The sequence below is a fragment of the Ursus maritimus genome, unplaced genomic scaffold (genome assembly GCF_017311325.1).
Source record: "Ursus maritimus isolate PB19 unplaced genomic scaffold, ASM1731132v1 scaffold_8, whole genome shotgun sequence".
NCBI classification, from domain to species: Eukaryota; Metazoa; Chordata; class Mammalia; order Carnivora; family Ursidae; genus Ursus; species Ursus maritimus.
The window spans coordinates 17370498-17394699 of NW_024426996.1; the positions used below are offsets into that span (position 1 = coordinate 17370498).

Below are 24202 nucleotides of genomic sequence, written 5' to 3' on the forward strand. Positions count from 1 at the left end.
TCTAGGAAAAAAAAAAAAAAAAAAAAAATCACTATCTGAAATGTAGTCTAGTTTGGGGAAGATAGTTTAAAGCCAAAAGGTAGATGTGTTTAGAGTTAAGGGCTATGAGACAAGCAGATAGGTTGTACTATGGCCTTGCCACTAGCTATGCGACCTCAAGCGAGGTATTTCACCTCTGTACTTCAGTTTTCTCATATATAATGTAAATGTTACTCATTAAGGATTAAAAAATGTAAATAAAGATGTGCTTGGCACAGGGTAAACACCAGATGTTAGGGAACTTCACTCTTGAGATGGGAACCACTAAAACTGTTGTGTGTGGGAATAACAGAGAACCAGAGAATCTCAGTTACAAGGGGCCCTTGAGATTGTATAGTCTTATCCCCTGGTGTGTATGTGTCCTCCCTTTTTTGACAGTTCTATTCCATTCTATTATTAGAAAGTTCTAATCCAAAGTCCATCTCTGTAAGGCAGAGGAGTTATTTTCTTTTCTGCAAAACAGCCTTTCTTTCTTTCTTTCTTTCTTTCTTTTTTTTTCAGATTTTATTTATTTCTTAGAGAAAGAGAGAGACAGCGTGCGAGCAGGGGGAGCAGGAGAGGGTGAAGCAGACTCCTCCACTGAGCAGGGAGCCTGATGCAGGGCTCGATACCAGGACCCTGAGATCATGACCTGAGCCAAAGGCAGGCACTTAATCAACAGCCACCAAGACGCCCCTGCAAAACAGCCCTTCTAATTAATAGTCAAAGACAGCTAACAGGTCTCCCATTACTCTCTTTTCTCTACACTAACAGCTTCTTGTAAAATGAAATGTTTAGACTCCAAAGGCCTGCTATCCTCTTCTGGGTACCTTCTATATAGAGAAGTGGGAAGGGGCGGAAAAAAGGTCCTATTTCTATAGGATTAACTCAACAAAGACCTATAATCCATAACATCATACTCGCCCTCAAAGAGATCGCATTCTACTTGGAAAGGCAGACAAGTAAACAGACAATTAAAACACTTAAGTTCTATGGTAGAGGTAAATATAATCTGCCATCACGCATAAGAGCAACAAACCAGGTCCTGTGTGTGTGGGTAGTTAAGAGTTTGTGTTGGTGGCTGTTCAGAAAAGGCTTTTTGGAAGAAATAACATCTCAACTGAGTTTCAAAGAACTGAGCACATTTTAGCCAAGTAATTAAGACAGGCTATCGTAACAGCTACCTATTCAAATGGTTCCTCTTCAAGGCTCTCCTCTCTTCTAAAGCTTTGTATGAGATAATGATCATAATGCATAATATGTACAAAAGTAGTTTATAAAATTTGCAAAAATGCATCTCATATGGCCAATTTCTTACGTCAACTTTAGACTGTTGTGCTAATTCATAGTTACGAGAATGCATTTTTTTTTTAAGATTTTATTTATTTATTCCACAGAGATAGAGACAGCCAGCGAGAGAGGGAACACAAGCAGGGGGAGTGGGAGAGGAAGAAGCAGGCTCATAGCGGAGGAGCCTGATGTGGGGCTCAATCCCAGAATGCCGGGATCACGCCCTGAGCCGAAGGCAGACGCTTAACCGCTGTGCCACCCAGGCGCCCCATGAGAATGCATTTCTAATTGAAGTTTGGGCAAGAAAAGCATATAGGCAGATTTTTAAAAAGCTTTATAGGGGCCTAGGGGTGCCTGGGTGGCTCAGTTGTTAAGCGTCTGCCTTCAGCCCAGGGCGTGATCCCAGGATCCTGGGATCCAGCCCCGCATCGGGCTCCCTGCTCCGCTGGGAGCCTGCTTCTTCCTCTCTCACTCCCCCTGCTTGTGTTCCCTCTCTCGCTGGCTGTCTCTCTCTCTGTCAAATAAATAAATAAAATCTTTAAAAAAAATAATAAGCTTTATAGAGTACACAAACCTGGGTTCAAACATAAGCTCTGCACCTTTCTAGCTATTCACTGATTGAACTAACACTTATTAAAAGACTGCTCTGTTATAAATATTCTGCTAATTGCTGGAAACACCCAGTATCAATATTTTAGAAACGAATTTACTCTATCCCTTAATACAGACTGCTTTGTCACTCAACTCCTAACATAAATCCTACAACTACTGATACCTTTCAAGAGTGTTTTCCTCATAGACACGTAGCTGGCAGAACTGTTTTGTTATGAAAATAAACATCCCAACACATTCTTGTCGACATAGGACCAGATACGTACCTGCAGGCAAGGCCAAGACTTTCCTCAGAAAGCACTGGCTATCAGTTATCAAGCACAACAATCTCACGTGATAGACTGTTACAGTAATGGCCTCTGATGAATCATGCCCCCATCTGTCCATGCCCCTTTCTAACGTAACTTGGGTCATTCCTCCCATAAAGAGGTAGACTCCATTTTTCCTCCCCTTGAATCGGGGCTGGTCTTGTGATTTACTTTGACCTATTTTAGAGAATTGACATGATGAGATTTCCAAGGCTAGCCTTAGGTGTGGCAGCTTCCACACTCTCACCCTTTTGGAACACTCCCATGGCCCTATAAGGAACTGCTGAATGAGAGACCATGTGGAGAGACAGACTCATCTAACAGCCTGATGTACATGTGAGTCCGTTTTAGCTCCACCAGCCCCAACTGGACTGCCAGCTAACTCTGCACCTGCATGAGTAAGCCTGGATTAGATCAGCAAAACAGTCCAATCAACCCAAAGAATCCTGAAAAATAATAGTTGTTTTATACTACTAAGTTTTTGGTTTGTTACATAATAATATGTAACTAAAGTACCCTATAAGACTGGTACTAATATTTACCTGCGATTTACAGCTGAGGAAGTAAATTCTCAGCTTAAATTTCAGAATTTTGCGAATATTTGAAAAACTGTATCTCTTCTGATAAAGAATGTACTTCATTTTCTTCAACAAAACAAAAAAGAAAGCAAAGCATGGGGGGAAATATAAGCTGAACATGGGGAAAAATACATGCTCATTTTACTTTCATCCAAATCTAAAAATTACACGCAGAAAGGCTTAAACCATGAAGACACATTCACCTTATTTACAACCCATGGAATAAGTCAATATATGTATATACTAACTGCTTTATAGTAATAATAGTAACAAAGACAATTTTGTGGCACTAAGTGTCAGGTACTCTTCTAAGTGACATATGTGATATAAGTGCGTATACACACTCATTTTGTCCTCAGACAAGAATAAGTCCTATTATCCCCATTTTCATGAGAAGGAAACTGCAGTACATAGTAGCTAAACCCATGATACACAGCTAGATTTCCCACTGATAAAACTAGATTACATTTGCCACCAGAGAAAAGATAACAGAGTTTACATAAAACACAGTCAAGGTTTCAATGGCCAGGTTAGAGCAGGTGTATCCCATTTACATAGATCAATATGATCTCAGCTGTCAGGATGTAAATATTACCATCAACTTGAGACGCATACTTTAAACAGAATGCAAGTTCATTACAAAAGAAGAGTGCTGGGGCGCCTGGGTGGCACAGCAGTTAAGCGTCTGCCTTTGGCTCAGGGCGTGATCCCGGGGTCCTGGGATCGAGCCCCACATCAGGCTCCTCCGCTATGAGCCTGCTTCTCCCTCTCCCACTCCCCCTGCTTGTGTTCCCTCTCTCGCTGGCTGTCTCTATCTCTGTCAAATAAATAAATAAAATCTTTAAAAAAAAAAAAAAGAAGAGTGCTGTATAATCTACAAAGAGAAAAAGGACAGTTCTTTATCTACCTCCTACCTACCTACCTACGATTAACACTATTGTAATTGCTTGCATGACAGGGACATGTCACAAATTTTAACGTGGAGTGGATGTAAGCCTTCAACATAAATTCCACAAAATTCCTAAACAATTCAGATTCCTGCAAACATCACTAATCTAGACTTCCTGACTCACGTTGTGAGGGCGTTCCGCTTATGTGCCCCTCTTCAGAGTTGGTGGCGCGGAGAGAGAACCCAAAACACAAGGACTCACAGAAGATGGTCCGGGTGGTTCTGAACGACAAGATAGCAGCCATACCTCCTCACCCCCGTCTGCCTCGAGAAGCCATCTCCCAGAAAACTCTGCATCGGGGTCAATCAAAAAATACACATTTCCCTCAATCAAAAAAAAAGGGGGGGGGAGCCCAAAGAGAGACCAGAATTCGGTGTGAGAGGCCAGCCAGCGATGGAAAGAAGGCCGTGGGAGCAGTCGTCCCTCAGACCATGCTTCCAGAATCTTAAGAAACGGGTAAGGATGCTATCAAAGATTGAACAAGTTGACAGTCACCCCAGGTCTGATGCCCCCAAGGGTTCCCTCCGCAAGATCCCCACCGGGATTCTGCTGCTCCCAATTTTCGCGTCTACAAACGACCTCAGGCCCGCCCCCTTGGTTGTCAGGCCGTATCACATCCCAAAGCCGCCGTCAACCCAAGAACAGGTCTATTGCTTACCTCCTGACCTCCCAGGCCCCTGGGAAATACTCACTTGCCCGCCAGATCTTTATGAGAGCCGCTCGAATTCATGAGCTGGGCCAAATCCTGCCGCACGGCTGCCGCCATCTTTCTTCCAGCTCAGCAGAGGCTGCCGGACTTCGCGCAGCCGAAAAGAAAACGAGTGTAGTCCTCCAGACTGCAGCTAGAGGGAACCCGAGATGCCATAGAGTAGCGACTGTGAGGGCCAGAGCGCCGGGTGTGAGACTCTGCGCGAAGCCCGTCCCCAGAGTTGAGTGACGCGAAGCTCCACTCACGTCCGAGGCCCGCCCAGGATTCTCCCACAGGCTCAGGCTCGCGCGCTCCCACTTAGGATTGGCGGATGAAGTCCAAGGCGTGTGTTGCTTGTGCAACTCCAGTAAGTGCCGGGTACCCGAAATTATCGCGTCATTAATTAAGTTCCGTGTTTCACGTGATTTACTGTTGTTCCTCATTCTTTAAGACAACCCTTAAACTGCTTGTGTTAAAAAACGAATTGTTTTTTATGTTCAGTTCACCACAGACTGGTACTATTGTAAAATGCAATAAAAATGTACATATTTCTCCCCTAAATTGGTACCCCTTATATAGGTTGATCATGCATCCCAGTTTGTCCAGGACGGTGCCATTTTCCGTCTGTTGTCCTGGAGTGATTTTTAATAACACTCCCTTTCACTCTAGAAACTTCCATACGGATGATAAATTATATGGTCACCTACCTTTATATGTAATTGTATTCATTACTCATGTATCCTTATAGAACTTCTTTCTTCACATAAATGTAAATTGTTATCCTTTCTTGCTTTCACAGAAGATAACACAACGTATCATTATTCCCCTTGATTTTCTTCACTTTTTTTGGAGATCTTGCCATGTATATCCAGAGAGCTTCCTCCTCATTTTTTTTTTTTTAAGATTTTATTTATTTATTTGACAGAGACAGCGAGAGAGGGAACACAAGCAAGGGGAGTGTGAGAGGGAAAAGCAGGCTTCCCACTGAGCAGGGAGCCCGATGCCAGGCTCCATTCCAGGACCCTGGGATCATGACCTGAGCTGAAGGCAGACGCTTAAGGGCTGAGCCACCCAGGCACCCTAACCTCATTTTTTTTGAACTGGAGAGTATTGCATATAATAAAGGGATGGTCATAGTGTATTTAATCTTTACAGTGGGACACTTAAATTGTTTCTAATCAGTCAACCAGTGCTGCATAAAGAACTTCCTACCAACTATGTAGGAGTGCCATTTTCTACAGCCTTGCCTACAAAGCATGTCAAACTTGAATTTTGCCCTCATGGTATGTGTTAAATAAAATGTTCCCTCTATTGGGAAGGGGAAAGGAAAGAAGACTAGGACAAGGAAATTCTTTAAGAAAGTAATGTGGAGATTGCCTACATCAATTCTTTTTTTTTTTTTAATGATTTTTTTATTATATTGTGTTAGTCACCATACAGTACATCCCCGGATTCCGTGCCTACATCAATTCTGATACCAATCCGCGACAAGAACTTAGGCACATGACCTGGCTTAGCAACAGTGAGCCTGGAGATTTGGTTTCCAGTTGGGCAGCCCTTTGCCTAAGAAAAATAAAAGGATGGGTTTAAAGGGTCAGTCAGTAGTCTCTACTACAATCTGTCCCTCTGATCACCTAAATACCTGTGTGTATCCTTCTTAGAGTAGAACACTCTTACCCCAAAAGCAGAGAGATCAGTTCCCTATTCAGTTTCTATACCAACTCAAAAAAGCGGGATGTCTGATGATTCACAAATCTCTCCATCAAATTGGGATATGTCTTTTCATGGCCCAGAGTCATACACTGTAAAACAAATTATCTGCCTCGTGCCCATACACATAATACAAAACAACTGTGGGACAGGAATAGGATAACCACAGTTAAAACTCAAAAGTAGAATGTGAGACCTATAGCAATTACTTCTCCATAGCAAAGGTGGGATCCCGGGGAAGAATTAGGAGTACCCACTACCCTTACAGGGTGTAAGTTCTTTTGGTTAGACCCTCGTTCTGCTCTTTGAGAGGATCCCCGTTGTCCGTTGTACTCTGGGTCCCAGTTTTGCCCTAGGAATACAAGTTAACTGGATGTTAGAGAGTATTCCCTCTTTGGAGGAATGCTTTTGGACTTGGATTGAGAGCTTTTGTAGGCCAGGTTTTTCAGTTTTATTTGGGTGGGTTTTTTTTTTTTAATGTAATTTCATTGAATATTCAGTAAACTGACTGCTTCCAGACAGTTTCAGGTTCCAGTAACCACGCCTACAGTTGTTTCTAGAAATAGTTGTTAAATGTGGCCTATTTCCTGGCTTCCACACTCAAGCCTTTCTTAACATCTTCTTTTTAATGACGGCAGTCTTGAGGTTATCTGAAACAATAGGCTTAAGCGAGAAGGGAACTCTATTAATTTGATTTTTGCTTTGTCTTTGTTTTCTGTTGTTCTTTTGCCCGTTTGTGTTTGTCAAAAGCTCTTAATCTCCAGGCAAATCTTCTCTTCTGCTATTTAGGGGTACATAAGCCATTGGCTTTTTCAACTTAGTGAAGCCCAAGAATTACCACATGTTCTATTTGCTTTTCACCCTGACTTTGAGCTTTATTTGTAATACCTTGCTGAAAGCAAAAAGAAGCAGCCAAACACACAAACTGTCTCTTTCCATATACCTCCAGTAGAGCTACAAGCTAGGTGGGGAAGTTGTCTGCCTTCCTGGTTATTGTAATCAGCGATTTGACTAAACTTTTTGACAGGACGAGGCCTCCCTTTTCCAGACTGCTCAGGGGTAATCCTGCCCAATTTCTAAGAGAATCTACATATTTTTAGGTTTTACTTACAGCAGGGTGGAAACAGGCATGGTACTGGAAACTGATTCTCTCTTTTCAGTTGCTTAGCAGCAAGAAGTTAGCTAGGCTTGTTTGAATTAAGAAATCCTAATTCTGTTTTACTGTGCAGAACCTTAGGTCCCAGCCCCTACTTACTGAGTCAAAACTGTCATATTATCAAAATCCATCTAGTAATTCTTGCACATTAAAGTTTGGGTAGCACTGCTCTAGCTTAGATATCCACACCGCTAGATGAGTTCTTCTCCCTAGACTCTTGCCTATTAAAGCCATTTCCCTGGCCAGCAAACTCCCACTTTTATATAATCAGATATAAAAGCTGGCCTCTAACCCCTCACAATTTCCCTACAAATATGAGAGGAAGTCATCCTGGGGTCCTTTTCCTGGTGCATTTTCCACTCTGTGTCCCATGTGCCCAGGTCAAATATGCCTTGCCTTAGAATTAAAAAAAGGGCATAAGTGATTGCATGTATTCTGGGGCTTCTGAGCACCAATCCGTAGTCTACATTTATTCCACGTGTTGCTAGTGCTGTGTGACAGAATTATTCTGGAGTCATCTTGTGTGTTTCCTAGCCTAGACCCAGAATCAACTGTTTCTCCAAGAAGCCCTTGTTCCTTTAGTTCCTTTTAGGAATGATATTTACAGATAACAATCTGCGTGCTAGCGATGTTCACTGCTACTGTCTTGGTCATTTTGGGACCTTTTCATAGGACAGGACTAGGAAATATATACATATTTTAAGGATAAAATAAGTCATGAGTTCATTTTGATATTTCAGATTCCAACATAGATGATTTTACTTAACCTCTTCTGTATTAAATCTGTATCTCCTTACTTCCACATCCAGAATCCTGGTTCACAAGTGCATAGGAGATTATAGAAGCAGAATATTCCAAAATTATTCATTTCATTCATTCTACATTGTACACACAACTTCAGAATAGCAGTAATAATAATACTAATACTACCATCCCCGATGTGATTCCTGAAGAATTCAACATTTTACTACTACTGCTCTCCCATTTCCTCTGTTCTGTATCTGTATTGCGAGCACATACAGCTGTGACAAACTATACTCTCTTCCTCCTAATCATTTAGTCTTGTTCTGTAAGTAGTACACATTTAATGCTCACCATCAGCTCTTATATTGTGACCTCTTAGTCATTTTAGTTGGCTAAAGCTAGTTCTTTAATAGGTTTCCCAGGAAGGACTCCTGGAAAACATAATTTTGAACGTTCTTGAGTGTTGGAAACATCCTGTGCCTTTTATGTTTGAAAATCAGTTTTGTTAGATATAATGATCCTTGATTCGCTTTTCTTGAGAATCTGAAGTATGGTGCTCCATTTTCTTATGACCTAAAGCATTGCTGAGAAATATGAGAGTTTAATTTTCTTTTCCTTATAGGTCACCTCGTCTTTTGCCTGGATGCCCCCCCCCCAATTTTTTTCTCTTTAACGTCAAGTAATTTTAATAGACCATGTGCTGGTGTTGGTCATTCTGAGTCAGTATTCTTAGGTATAGAATATACCTTTCAATAGATAGTTTCAATTTTTTCAATAACATCTTTAATTATAAGTTTTGTTCTTGCTCCATTCCTTTGGTTTCTTTCCTCAGAAACTACTATTGTCTTTATGTTAGATCTTCTTTATCTTAATATTAGTTATCTTCCCTCAAAATCTTTTTATTTCTTCTTTCACATTTTTTATTTAATTTTCTTTTCATTCTATTTCTCTTAAGGCATTATCTGACACTTTTATTTACTCCTCGTTTCCATCTAGTTGAGTCTTCGTTCCTAAAATGATGTTTTTATTTCTAATTCTTACCTGAGTTCTGCCACTCATTCTGGGTGTTTCTATTTCTTGTATTTTTCTGTCATGTCCTGTATCATTTTCTTTTCAGTTTAACTAGTGTGAAAAGTGTATTAAGGCTCATCTTCTTTTCAGTTTAACTGGTGATCACCTTCCCTTTTCTGACATTCACTATCATTTTTTCTTTAACAATATGTGAGGACAAGTTTCGGCCCTTTCCTCGTTTCTGGATACTTTAATCCCCCGCTGCCTCTATCATACCTCAGTAAATGAGACTTATAGAATATTTTTACTTACACATCCTCCACTTCTAGTTGAGACCTTGAGAATATATTGACATCTGCCCCCTCCACCCTTATCTAATTCCTTGCTTTCTCTGAGATAGGTTGGTACTTTGTTCCATTTCACTAAGTATTTGCTTTTCCCTTGCAGTATGTCTCTTCTATTTTAAGAATCCTTAAGTTAACACTTGGGCTATAATTCCCAGTTTCATTGTCATTATTCACTTACATTACTATATAAATTCAGACTAAATTATTCATCACAAATTCCCCTTCTCTTCATCTTCCCTGTCTTGACACGAGGTCTCTGTTCTGATCGTTTTGTTGTTAGTGCTGACTCTTAAGTGATCCCTCAGAGGCTGTGCATGGGTAACATATTTGTGAATCTGTGCAAATTCACAAATATCTTTCCATCATCCTCATTGTTGAATGGGCTTTGGGCTGAGCTGCTGTCCTTTTCCCTCAGTGACCTGTGAAATGTTACTTCATTTCCAGGATTTCAATCGAGGAGTTGAATACCAGTGATTTCTCTCCCTCTCTTACCCTCCCTCTTCCCTCTCATCCTCCCTCCCTCTCTCCTTCTTTTCTCCATTCTTTTTCTTCTCTTTGAGAGACTGAATATGCAAACAGACAATGACAAGACCATATGTAAAAATAAAACTGACCCAGTCTTTAGCAACCAGTCCCTGTAATCAACTCACCATCTGCAGCAACGATCCCAGAAAGTGTTACAACTACTGTAGTTACCAGCCCAAAATGGCCAGCACTTATCAATCACTGACAGCTTCCCTAATTTTTCCCCAACCAGGGAAAGCCAAATACACCCCCCCCCAACCAATAACATAGGATACCCCACTTCTGGGTTGCTGCTGACAGCTCCCCCATGCCAACAACCTCCAATCAGGGCATACCTGAATTCCCTTTTTGCACAATAAAGCTTTCCATTCCTCTGCCTGTCTTTGAGTATCTGTCAAACACAAATGATGGTGGCCCAAACCCCTTGCTTAGAAGCTCTAAGTAAATAGCCTTTGCTTGTCCTTATTTGGCTTTGTTTATTTCTGCACCTTTCTTCTCCTTCTCCCTCTCTTTTTCTTCTTCTTTTTCTTCTTCCTTCTCCTCCTCTTTCTCTTTCTCCTCACTCCTCCTCTCTCACCCCCACAGTCTCCTTTGTTCTTCTTGTTTTTCTTCTTTTTGTAAGTAACTTGTTAGTTCTTCCCACCTGGAAGTTTTTAAAAGATTTTTCTCTTTATAGGCATTTCCCTCACATATGTCTAGGTGTGTCTTTTCTCATTGTTATCACCTGGAACTCAGTGACCCCTTTCACTTGCAGATCTATCTTTAGGTCAGGGAAATTTTCTGTTATTATTTGTTTAATTATTACCTCTCTTTTATCTGTTCCTTTCTTTCCTTCCAGAACTCCAACAGTCATATATCAGGTCTTTTGGATGCATCTTCAAAGTGATGTGCCTTTTTCATCATAATTTCTCTTTATATTTTTTTGCTCCGTGTTTTGCAATATCTTTTACACTTTTCAGGCCGCTTAGCAGAATTCAGTCATTCTCCTTCAGCGTATCATCAGTGTTGTGTTTTTAAAATCATGATTTCCATTTGTTTACTTGTGTAAAAAATTTTATAGCTGCTTTATTTATAATAGCCTCAAATGAAAACAACCCAAATGCCTATCATAAGGAAAGTGAATGGAGAAACTGTGGCATATGTATTCAGTAGAATACTACTCAGCACTTAAAAGGAAAAAAAACTACAGGTATATGCAAGAATGTGAATGAATCTCAAAACATTATTCCGAGTGAAAGAAAAGACTTTAAAAAGTACATATAATAAGATTCCATCTATATGAAGTTCTAAGTCAAACAGAACTAATCTGTGATGACAGAAAATCAGAAATTACTTAGGGAGGGGGAAATGGGGAAAGATGGTAATTTACTGGGAAGTAGCAGGAAGTGATGAAAATATTCTACATGTTTACAGAGGTGAGGGTTACATGGGTGGTATGGTATGGATTTATCAAAGTTCATCATGCTGTACACTTAAGATCTGTGCATTTTATTGAATGTAAAATCTCAATTTAAAAGGAATAAAATGCTTTTTGTTCAATAGTCTTGTGTGTGTATTAAATTTAGTCTTCTTAAAGGCTCTTATTTATGTATTTATGTATTTATCTGTGGTTTAAGAAGTCTTCTGTCTTCTCTAGCAGTTTCGAAAGCTGGTGCTCTGTCAGCTTCATAGGAAGAGAAGTTTCAGTGCAACTGTCCTTCTTCCTTAAAGCTCCTCTTTGTCAACATGACCAGCAAGTCCTTTTTTTTTTTGAAAATTTATCTCATTTTATTATATTTTTAATTGAAGTATAATTAACATATGGCATTATGTTAGGTTCAGGTATACAATACAGTGATTCAACAATTCTACACATTACTCAGTGCTCATCATGATAAGTGCACTCTTAAACCCCATCACCTATTTCACCCATCCCCCACCCACCTCCCTTCTAGCAACCATCAGGTTGTTCTCTGTATAAAGTGTTTTGTTTGTATCTTTTTTCTTTGTTTTGTTTTTTAAATTCCACATATGAGTGAAGTCATATGCTATTTGTCTTTCTCTGTCTGACTTCTTTCACTTAGCATTATACCCTCTAGGTCCATCCATGTTGTTGCAGATGGCAAGATCTCATTCTTTTTTATGGCTGAGTAAGATTCCATTGCATATATATATTCCACATCCTTATCCATTCATCCGTCATTGAACACTTGGGCTACTTCCACATGTTGTCTATTTTAAGTAATGCTTTAGTAAACATAGAGGTGCATTTATCTTTTTAAATTAGCATTTTTATTTTCTTTGGGTAAATACCCAGTAGTGGAATTACTAGGTCTTACGGTTAATTATATTTTTAATTTTTTGAGGAACATCTGTATTGTTTTCCACAGTGGCAGCACCAATTTGCATTCCCATCAACAGTGCATGAGGGTTCCTTTTTCTCCACATCCTCACCAACACTTGGTATTTCTTGTCTTTTTGATTTTAGCCATCTTGACCCGTATAAGGTAGTATCTCACTGTGGTTTTGATTTGCATTTCCCCGATGATTAGTGAGGTTGAGCATCTTTTCATGTGTTTCTTCACCATTTGTGTGTCTCAGAAGGTCCTCTAAAGAACAGTGCCAGGGCAGGTACTATCCTCTCACTTGAAGGACCGTGCATCTTCTCAGGCTATAGTCTCTCCATTATCCAGTATGTTCTGATACTCTTCCCTTTTTCTCTATATCTAGACTCACTATAACTTGAAGCTTCATTCATGCTGTCTGGTGCCCACTGTGTCTGTCTGCTCATTCCCAAGTATTCATGTTTCAATTTGGGTCATATAATTGAATTGGAAGTGGGAGAGAAGGGTGAAAGATATGTGGTAGTCTGATTCATTTTTATAAACTAGCTGGCGTCCAAAACTTTGTGCCTTGTATTTAGTAAGCAATCAAAAAATATTTGTTACACTGAGTAAAGAACATAGTTGAGTAGACAAATAGACCTAGAAAATCCCAGCATCATTGAATGTGATGTTGTTTCCATCTAAATTCCCCTTGTCTGAAGGTGGCACTAAAGTCAAGGAACATACAAATCCAAAGGTTGAGTAGGAACTAATGTTACTGAGGTAAAGAAGATGGTCCAAATCTGCCACCAACTGTGGGAACAACCAGAAGCAAATAGTGAATTCTGGGTTGTAAAGCAAGAGCTTTGAGACCTAGAAAGACAAGTAGGAACGGATGGGTTAAGAGAGTAAGTAGAGAGACGCCTGGGTGGCTTAGTTGATTAAGCGTCTGCCTTTGGCTCAGGTCATGATCCCAGGGTCCCGGGATTGAGTCCTGCATCGGGCTCCTCGCTCAGCGGGGAGCCTGCTTCTGCCTCTGCCTGCAGCTCCCCCTGCTTTTGCTCTCTCTCTCTGACAAATAAATAAAATCTTTTTTTTTTTTTAAAAAGACTAAGTAGAAGGACTATCTCAGGTAAAAACCATGATGAGCTCTGTGGTCCAACAATGGGTACCCCAGACCCTCTTAACAAAATAATACCTGGAGGGAGGACTTCCACCTTCTGCCTAGTACAGAGGCCGAAAAGAGCATTGTTCCCACCATCACAACGATAAGCTAGGCAAGTTACAAAATCATAACTTTTATTGAGCCAATCGGAGAGCTGAAGTCACAGGGCAACTGACTAGCCTGAATCCATGGAAAGATAAGCGCTTGTAAACAGGTGAGATGCAAGCACTGGGTCATCTGTGGCACAGCTTGTGAAGGAAAATGAAGCAGCCATTCAAACAGCAAAGAATTCTGCTACATGTTTAAATAAATTGCTAAAGATTGAGTACAGGCTTGCATGCTCATGGAACCCCATGGAAACCACAAAGATAAGGGGAGTTCACATCTACTCACTGGCTCTTCTCTAGGGAAGGTGTTTTATAATTAAAAGAAAAGAAAAGCTTTACCTAGTTTCTAGTCTCTCAAGAGGTGGAAGTTTTCTTCTTCTGTTAGGTGGAAGATGAGTACATTCCTTCAAACACATGAAACTCTGGGTCCAGGTCCAAATGAGCAAGGCCAAGAGAGGGCAAGCACTTCCCTCTCTGTGAGCCCTTCTTTCAAGTTCCTATATCCTGTCTCAAGATGTGCCTTTTTTCAGGATGACTGACATTGGAAATACTCACTTCCTTCAAGGGTAAAGCCCACTCCTAACTATAGGGATGGTTACACCCCTAGCAAGCCAAGTCCCCTCTTATCCACAGGGAATATGTTCTAATCCCTCTAGTGGATACCTGAAACTGCAGATAGTACCGAACTCTATACATTCTAAGCTTTTTCCTGTACATACATACTTATGATAAAGTTTAATTCATAAATTAGTCACAGTAAGAGATTAACAACAATAACTAAAAATAGAACAATTAGAGCAATGCATTATAAATGAAGTTATATGAATGTGATCTCTCTCAAAATATTGTACTGTACTCACTTTCTTATGATAAAATGCCTACATAATGAGATAATGTGTGGTGAGTGACGTAGGCAGTGTGATTTAGTGTTAAGGTTAAGCTACTAGTGACCTTCTGGTGACATGTCAAGGAGCATCTGCTTCTAGACCAGAGTTGACTGCAGGTAACTGAAACCTCAGAAAGCGAAATCACAGTTCAGGGCGGGGGAGCTTGGAGGAACACTGTAGATCAAAGCATTACAGAGAATCCTCTACTTCTATCCCTTTTTTTTTTTTAAGATTTATTTATTTTAGAGAGAGAGCACGTGGGCATGTGAGCTTGTGGGAGCAGGGGGAGGGGCTGAGGGAGAAGGAGATAATCTCAAGCAGACTCCCTGTAGAGCACAACGACCAAGGAGAGGCTCAATCTCATCACCCTGAGACCGTGACCTGAGCCGAAATCAAGAGTAGGATGCTTAACCCAACTGAGCCACCCAGGTGCCTCTACTCCTATCCTTTTAATTACAAAAACAAAAATAACTATTATAGAGACAAATCTTGTTGCCAGAGGAAAAATAATTGAACTCTGCCTGCCACCAGCAGATGATTTTAGTGGTTGATTTTAATTTTTAGGTGGTTTGACATTATTAATTCCATCATGTACCGTATGTGAAAAAATTTAGGGTATGTTCAAAGTGGTACTGACCTACATTCCTTATTAGAAACCACTGAGTGTCAGTGTATTTTGGAATTAAGGATAAATAATTTTTAAAATTTTTTTCTTTTCTTTTTATTTTTTTTAAAGATTTTATTTATTTATTTGACAGAGATAGAGACAGCCAGCGAGAGGGGGAACACAAGCAGGGGGAGTGGGAGAGGAAGAAGCAGGCTCATAGCAGAGGAGCCTGATGTGGGGCTCGATCCCATAACGCCGGGATCACGCCCTGAGCCCAAGGCAGATGCTTAACCGCTGTGCCACCCAGGCGCCCCTAAAATTTTTTTCTTTTAAAACCAACTTTGGCCACCTGGGTGGCTCAGTTGGTTAAGCATCTGCCTTCGCTGAGATCAAGACCCACATCAGGCTCCCTGCTCAGCGGGGAGTCTGCTTCTCCCTCTGCCTCTGTTGTTCCCCCTGCTTTTGCCCTCTTCCCCTCCCCCCAGATAAATAAACAAAAAATCTTCAAAAAAAACCCACCCCAACTTGAATGGAGTATAATCAACACATAATAAAATGCATCCACTTTAAGAATACCCAGTGAGTTTAGGCAATTGCATACCTTTATGCAACCACCACCACAATCAAGGTCAAAAACATCCCATCACTCTAGGAAGTTCCTTTCAACTCCTTTGGCCATAATCAAGCCCCATATTCAAACACATTCAATTTCTGCACTGGCATATATGGCTATTCACATTAAATGGTGTAAAGAATATTAATACGTTATGTTATATTGGGCCAGGTTTGTCTGCTGAGTTTGTTGTAAGCTTCATGAAACCCTTTAGTTTAAAAAATTTTGGATTTTGAAACTGTTGATAAGGGATTATAGATCTGTTATAAAAGAGTTATGCAATAATGGAAAAGAATGTGATAATTACACTTACATAGATGTATAAATTGGTTGCTTGTATAGAGACATCTGGGCTTATGACAAATGGACTCATGAACCTCTGCGTAATCTTTTGGATACTAAGCTATTTTAAGAACATTTTATTAACTACTGTATAGTTTGTACCTAATGGTATACCTGGAACATAATAGGTACCCCATAATACATTTCGTTTTGTCTATTGATAATTCTACTCAACTCATACTTCTTTCATACCACCATCTTTTTTGTTAACTAAAAACTTTTTTTTTTTAATCTTCAGTAGGATCTATGCCCAACATGGGGCTTGAACTCATGACCCTGAGATTAAAAGTCACGTGCTCTATCAACTGAGCCAGCCAGGTGCCCCTATACCACTATCTTTTCATTTTCTGTACTGATATTTTCCTCAGAAACTCCTTTATTTATTTAGAAAGCTCTAATTTTTCTGCCTGTTTATTGTCTATCATTTCCTCTAGAACTGTGCTATCCAGTATATACAGTATATACATATGTATATCTCCAGTATATATATCATCAGCCACACATGGCTATTTAAATTTAAATTAAGGATAACTAAATAAAATGGAAAAGTCAGTTTCTTAGCTGCAGTAGCCACATTTCAGTGGTCTGATAGCCACTTGTGGGCTATGTCTACTATATCAGACTTTGTGGTTACAGAGCAGTTCCACCACTGGGGAAAGTTCCGTTGGATAGAGCTGCTTCATCTTGTTTGCTACTTTATTCCCAGTGCCTTTCATAGTGCTTGGGATCCAGTGGATGAGCAACAAATACTTGCCGAGTAAACGTTTTCAGTTTATCTGTAAAAGCCTTCAGGCAAATATAAAGCAAAGATTCTTTTTTGAAATAGAAATGTTTGAATAACAGTGACTCTTATGTGCTAAAGGCTTTCTTTGAAAAGGTAAAAGATGAGGTTACATTTTACTCTGTATCATAGCTTTGATTATTAATGGTTTTTGGTCATTGAGCATTTACCAAATGCCAGGCACTGTTCAAATTGTTTTATGTGTATTTTCTCAGTAATTTTCGCAACAACCTTATGATGTCTACACTATTCTCAATTGACAGATAAGGAAACTGAGACAGAGGTGGAAAGTAACTTGCCCAAGATCATGCAGCTACTAAGTGGCAGGGCCAGAATTTGGACCCAGGTAGTCCACCTCCAGAGGCTAAGCAATCAACCCCAACACTGAGCTCTTTGTGATTGATTGATTGATTGATTGATTGATTGTCAGAGAGGGAGAGATGGGTGGGGAGGGATGGGAGGGATGGGAGGAGGGAGAGGGAGAGGGAGGAGAGAGAGAGAGGGAGAGAGAGAATCTTAAGCAGGCTCCATGCCCGGCAGGGAGACTGAGGTGGGGCTCAGTCTCACAACCCTGAGATCACGAGCTGAGCCAAAATTGAGTCAGGTTATTAACCGACTGAGCCACCCAGATGCCCTCTTTATTATTAGTTTTTTAAAGATGTTATTTATTTATTTGTTTATTTATTTATTTATTTAAGAGAGAGCAGGAGCAGGGAGGGGGCAAAGGGAGTGGGAGAAGCAGACTCCCTGCTGAGCAGGGAGAGGGAACCCAACAAGGCGCTCCATCCCAGAACCCTGGGATCATGACCTGAGCTGAAGGCAGACACTTTTTTTTTTTAAATGATTTTTTATTATATTATGTTAGTCACCATACAGTACATCCCCGGTTTCCGATATAAAGTTCGATGACTCATTAGTTGCGTATAACACCCAGTGCACCATGCAATACGTGCCCTCCTTACTACCCATCACCGGTCTATCCCATTCCCCCACCCCACCCCCCTCCCCTCTGAGGCCCTCAGTTTGTTTCTCATAGTCCATAGTCTCTCATGTTTCATTCCCCCTTCTGATTACCCCCCCTTTCTTTATCCCTTTCTTCCCCTACCGGTCATCCTATTTCTTATGTTCCATAGATGAGAGAAATCATATGATATTTGTCTTTCTCTGCTTGACTGATTTCACTTAGCATTATCTCCTCCAGTGCCGTCCATGTTGCAGCAAATGTTGAGAATTCGCTCTTTCTGATAGCTGAGTAATATTCCATTGTATATATGGACCACAACTTCTTAATCCAGTCATCTGTTGAAGGGCATCTCGGCTCCTTCCACAATTTAGCTATTGTGGACAATGCTGCTATGAACATTAGGGTGCATATGGCCCTTCACTACGTCTGTATCTTCGGGGTAAACACCCAATAGTGCAATGGCTGGGGGATCATAGTGTAGCTCAATTTTTACCTTTTTAGGGGACCTCCACACTGTTTTCCAGAGTGGCTGTACCAACTTGCATTCCCACCAACAATGTAGGAGGGATCCCCTTTCTCCACATCCTCTCCAACAATTGTTGTTTCTTGGAAGGCAGACACTTAACTGACTGAGCCACCCACGTGTCCCTTTATGATTATTTTTAATAAGAACCATTTAGTCTCTTCTTTTCAGTATTCAAACCTCTATTTTCTTTTTCCTTGTTTAATTACATTTAGCTAGGACACCTAGAAAACGTTAAATAATAGCTGCTATAGTTCTCCATCCTTGCCGGGTCCCTGACTTTAATGTGAATGCTTCCCTCATTTCACCCTAAGGTCTGATGTTACTGTTGTTTTCTGATGATTATCTTGATCCATTTAAAGAATGTTCTTTTATTTCTAGTTTACCATGAATTTTTAAATTTCAGAAATGGCTGTTGAATGTTATACAATGCATCCTTAGAGAATATCATTTGGCTTTTCTCCTTTAATAAATAACCTGAGATTTCTTAGTGTTAAACCACCATTCTTGGAATAAACCATATTTTGTCATGGTATGAATTCTTCTTATTACCACACCACTGTTTCTGATATTTTAATACTCAGTTTTCTTTGCAACAAAGTCATAGAACAGAAGAATTCCTCTCTTTTTTTGGGTATTGTTTGTCTTGGGTTTTGATATTAGGGTTATGCTAGCCTTGTGGAATAAACTGAGAAATTTTCTCCCTTTTGGGGATAGTTTCCCTAGAATTCAGCCAGGGTTTGATACTCCACCCCAACTCCCTTCTTCCTTCTAGAGGTGTCCACTAGCTCTCAAGGCTCCTCATAAACTGGACTCACCTACTGATTCCCAACAAAGCCTGTGTATCTTTCAATTTTCTCCCTTTCCTTGCACAGGCCACAGACCCTCCGGCTTCCAAGCCTTTTCTAATTTAATGCCACTTGCCTTGCCATTGAGTTTGCCATGGGAGATATGGGTGGTGGTGATTTTTGCAGAACAGAACTAACATTTGAGGTGGGAACTGTGTAGCTCCTTGACACCTCTCACTTCACTTAACCCTCAAAATCCTGGGATTTTTACTTTTTAGATGGGAAAAAGAACTTGATAAAGGGCTATACACTAATGTGTGAGGTGCCAGAATTTAAAACGGGGACTGCTTGATTCCAAAGCCATTGCTTCCACTACAGCAGAAGTCTCACCTGGTCCATTATGGTTCTTGGCCACAGTCTCTCACGTTGACTTGTTTGTCCTCCGTGCTCCGTTGGCAGTTATAGACTGTACTACACCATTTGACACTGCCCTCTTTTGTATTTTTTGTTTCGTCTGTGTAGTTCTTGTCTCACACAGCCTAACTGACTCCACATTTGGCTATCTTTTCTTATTTTATAATAAAGGGCAGCGGGGAAAACAAAAGGAAAAGGTGACTAAATGCAAATAATTTTGATTGTGTTAGTCTTAGCTACAAATTGCAAAAAGTCCCTTTCAAAATAAGTTTAACTCTGCGTAGTCTCTCCGGGACTTTTTAGCGATCCCTGCAAAATTAATGCCTAAAAACAAAGAGGGCGTTTGTGAATATTGATTACCCAAGCACATCAAACATTGGCAGTTTGCTGGAAGTCGCACCTACAGCACTAACTTCCTAACGAGGAAAACCAGAAGATGAAGCACTCTCTCTCAACTGCAGGCGCAACCCGGTTTTCCCCCTCCCAGCTTCGGCCAGATGGAACTTTCCCTGCGAAAGCTTTGACGGAGCGCCCGCTAAGAGTCACGTGGAGCTGGAGCGTACTCCCGCGCCTTGCGGAATGACGCGAGGCTCGGGTTGCCAAGGGGAGGGGCAAGGCGCCGCGGAAGGGGCGGGGCGAAGGAAGCCAGCCGGGAAGGCGGGGCCTGTGGAGGAGAGGGGCGGGCGGAGAGGGGCGCGCGGGCGGGGAGGGCCCAGCGTATTATGGGATGCGGCGGTGGAATGGCGCTGGGCGCGTGATTTTGAACAAACCCGGGTCTGTGTCTCGGAGGCGCCGCCGCCGCCGCTGCTGCTGGGAGCCCAGGGAGCGCGGCGAGAGGAGCAGGCGGCGGCGCCGCCGGCTTTGGTGAGTGTCACCCCCGGGGGTGGGGACATCTGGGCGGGCAGGCGGGAAGGGGACGCTGGCCCCCGCTGCGGGTAGTGGAGCGGGCGGAGGGCGCCGGACCGCCCCCTCTGGGAGCCCAGGCTAGTGGGTCGTGGCGGAGAGCGGGAACCTGCGGGCTGGGGGCCGCCGCGCCTCTTCCTCGGGCCGCAGGGGGCGGGAGGATCCTCCCGGCTCGGCCTCTTCCCTCCGGCACCCGGGAAGGCGGCTGTCACCCGGCAGGGCCGGAGCTGGGCCGGCCGCCCGCCCTTCCCGGCAGTCTGGAGGAAGGGTTCCGGCGGCTGTTGACATGCACCTTGCGTGGCCGGAGAAGCCGACTATGTCGGCCCTGGGTTTCTGGGAACCGGTTTTGCTGCTGTGTCATTTTGTACCAGCCCCTCCTTTCCTTGCTGCCCGCCGCCCCGTTCTTCCTACGCCCCTTTGTATGATCTTTTCTTCGTGTGTGTCCGTTTTCCTCGCGAAGCCCACCATCTAAATGTCATAATGTCCCCGAGGTGCACGGGGAAAGGGAGCGGGCCGGGACTTAGCTTGGCCAAGCAACGGTAAACACCAAGCAGAGTGCGGATGGATGGTTGGGGGGGGGGGGATAAAGTTTAAAGATGAAGAAACAGGGAAGACTTGAGACTCTCAGGCTGGAGCAGGCTGCGTAGATAAAGAGCGTTTGGGCTGGGTGGTAGATAGCACTTGTTTAAAGCCTGAATCTACTGGCTTTTATATGGAGTTGTCATTCAAGAAAGGTAAGGAAATGAAATGGCTTTTTCAACTTCCACCTCACTCTTCGTAGATTAACTTTTAAAAAAGGCAGTAGAGCGACCCTGTTTTCAACCTTAATTTGATCATTCCAGGTGGGTCTTTCAGAGTTTATATTGTAGTTCAGTGGTGGATTTAGAATTCAGCATTTGAATGCGCGATTACCAAAGCTTTCTGAAATTAACAAAGATAACCAATTTGGGTTTTGTTTTTTAATTCTGGTCTTGTCGCAAGCCTTGAAGCTTATGGTTTTGTGTTATTTCTTAGATGATTTTAAAAATGCTTATATTCTTTTTTAGTTATTAAACCGCATAATGAGAGTAGCTGGTGGGAAAGATGGGTAACTGAGGTCTTGTTCTAAAGCAAGCTATTTATTTTGTCTGTATCGCACAAATATATCTGTAGTGGATTTTTTTTCATTAGGTGACAGATCTTAAAAACATTTGGTAAATAATTTTAGTTTAGAGGTATATTTTCTGTATGTTAGAAATTGTTCATTCATGAGTAGGATCAATACATTTTAAGCCTATTTGGGCTTTGACATCTTAAACCAATGACAAATTGGAAGTCACAGTGTTCAGGGACAGAAATGATCAGGTGAAATTAAGTGAAGAGGAAAATAGTTTAGAACTTTATTTTAAAAATCTAGTTTTGACCACATTGTCAGCATGAGGCTCAGTGCCTGTAATTTACAATGTGTCAGAGATCAGACATGCATATGGAAATGGGTCGTTCTGTCAAAGTAGTGCTGACAGTGGAGAAAAACGTCAGAGTTGGTGAATGACATTAAAGGTCTTTATCATGTTTTTAGTATCTGAAATGAGCAGAGTGAATAAAACGCATTCCATCATCCGTCTCAAGTTGCTTTTCTAAAAATGAAAGAATTTGGATTCTTTATTGTCCTTACGCCGCCTTCCGTGTGGCTTTTGCTCTTCAAAACAAAAATATGCCGGACTTGGGACTCGGCAGGTAGAGCGACTTCCTTTCGCTAGCTGCCGGGCCCGTAGGAGCACCATTTTTCGCTGTGGGGTGAAAGGTCTCGGCGTGGGCTGTGTGCGCGTTTGTATCTCCCTGTGCATTTGAAGGTTGGCGGGGCGGGCGGGAGGTTTCCCCGGATATGTGGGTGTGCGCCTCTCCGGAGGGGAGGGCCGGGGAGGGGAGGAGGAGGAAGGGGGAGGTTACTGGCGGCGGCGGCGGCGGCGGCGGCCCGGGCTCGGGCTGTCGGGGAAGCTGCTGAGCTGTGATGGTGATGACGAGGTGAAAATGGCGGATCTTTCGAAATACAATCCCGGCCCCTGACTTACCAGAGGCGGCGGCAGCGGCGGCGTCGCCACCCGGGCTCCCTCCCCGGCCCCGCGACCCCCCGTAGCGCTCCAGTTCGGGCAAACTGGGAAAGGAAGCGGCTGGCCGGAGCTACCGTGCACAGGCAAAACAAGCACCGCCCGGGCTCGGAATTGCCCGGGACCTTCTGGAGCCCCCACCTCGGAGCCGGAGGGAGGAGAAAGCAGCAGCCGCTGGAGGTAGAGGAGAAGGGGGTATCCGAGGGCTTCTCAGCACTGAGATCTCTTTTATTTAGGGGGCTGGTGGGGAGGGGAGGAATTGCGTTGTGGATCAAGGAATGACTAGTCCAGCGTGCAAAGAATCAGTAGCCTCGTAATGACATCAACATTATTCTATGAGTGTTCAGAGGGCTCGAGTTTGCTTTTATACCTAAGGCTGCTGCTGAGGCCTAGAGGAACCGCTAGCACTTACCATGATTTCCTGACTTAATATTTAAAACATCCACTGTGGCGGGTGTTGGTTTGATGATGTTCAGTTTATAGGGTTGTATGTTTCTTTAGAGAGGCAGAGCTTAGGCATTTTTTCTGCCTTTAAGCTCTGTGTCTTAGATCATAGTCTGTAACTTGTTGGGGTGTGGATGCTCACATTTTTTGAGCATATGGACCAGTTTTGTAACGTTTAAAAATGTTTTCTTTTTCCTTTATGGCTCTGTCATCCATAGAGTGACCCGTTTGCCCCTGCCGTTTGGTAAATAACAATTGAGATACTGTCAGTCATATTTTATATCCATGTTATTCCCTGCCCCCCCAATCCATCTCATGAATTTGGAGACTAAAGTTATGGAATATTTTACACTATGTGGACTTAATAATCCAAGTGAAATACAGCTTGGGAGCTCTATTTTGGCTCAAGTTTTACCTTCATTGTTAAGGAAGTTGTGATGGCTTGATGTTTGCACTTGATGTGAGGACACTAAGTTAATAGACATGAATTGAGACCTCTGTTTTATTGTGAATACTGGACTTGTGAGCTCTTTGTTTAAAGAGCTGGAGCATTGGATTGATTGACTTTATGACCATAGTTTATGGCCATAGTTTAATTTTGTTTGGTTACCTAAAGATCGATGTATGTTTTAGATGTGCTACAGATCCCTCAGGAGGTCTGTCTGCTTGCACACAACAGTAGTGTTACTGAAAAGTTACATGTGAGTCAAATTTTTATACATTAATTTGGGGCCCTCTGGTTTTTTCCAGCTTTTGTAGCGGAAGGTTGGGTCAGTGACATTGAGTATTTGAGCCTGAACAGAGAGTTGAATATTTAAGAAATGCTCACTGGTAATGTTTATGATTAGCAGTAATTTCCCTTATCCATGTTTCCTACAAAGAGATGATGTCATAGAATGACATACAATATCATACATTATGTATTTTATTCAGAGGAGAAATATTTTGTGTATATGTATGTATATAGCTTAGACATTTGGCTTTCACTTATTAGAAGAATAAGGGACCAAAAAAATTTTAGGGGAAGTAACTGCGGAGGTACTCAGAAGATTTAGTTAATGAGTATTTGTTAAACATTTGTCTGATGTTCTTGTATTATCCAGTAGGGATTTGGTTCTGTTTTTTCTTACAGCTTTTATGTTGCAATTATTTGGTACATGTCAACTAGCTTCTAAGTTAGTAGTAAAACTCAGAATTTAAAAAGTAATTAAAATAAAGAGTAAAATTCTTTTTTCATTGGCTTTTTCTTTTAATCACAGAGGACTATTATCTTTTTTTGTAATTTTTTGTGATTGTCTTTAATGGCCAGTTTTCAGATTGTTATGGTTAGAACAATT

General features: G+C 41.8%; 2 protein-coding genes across 9 annotated transcripts in view; one reads left to right on the forward strand and one right to left on the reverse strand.

Moving 5' to 3' along the window:
• Positions 1-4643, reverse strand: part of COPS4 (COP9 signalosome subunit 4) — a 36174-nt gene extending 31531 nt beyond the window's left edge. The window contains exon 1 of one of the 2 annotated variants that reach the window (XM_008693304.2): positions 4449-4643. In XM_008693304.2, the coding sequence (XP_008691526.1) occupies positions 4449-4522 (74 nt within the window). In that variant the 5' untranslated portion in view covers positions 4523-4643. The remainder of the gene's footprint in view (positions 1-4448) is intronic. The other variant, XM_008693301.2, reaches the window with a different exon arrangement.
• A 39-nt stretch (positions 4644-4682) lies between these two features.
• Positions 4683-24202, forward strand: part of LIN54 (lin-54 DREAM MuvB core complex component) — an 82165-nt gene continuing 62645 nt past the window's right edge. For 2 of the 7 annotated variants that reach the window (XM_040625197.1, XM_040625200.1), the window contains exon 1: positions 4683-4811. The gene's annotated coding sequence lies outside the window, so the exon portion shown is untranslated. Of the gene's footprint in view, positions 4812-20087; positions 20296-22253; positions 22602-24202 lie in introns of those variants that run through there. The other 5 variants (XM_008693291.2, XM_008693296.2, XM_040625198.1 and 2 more) reach the window with 4 other exon arrangements.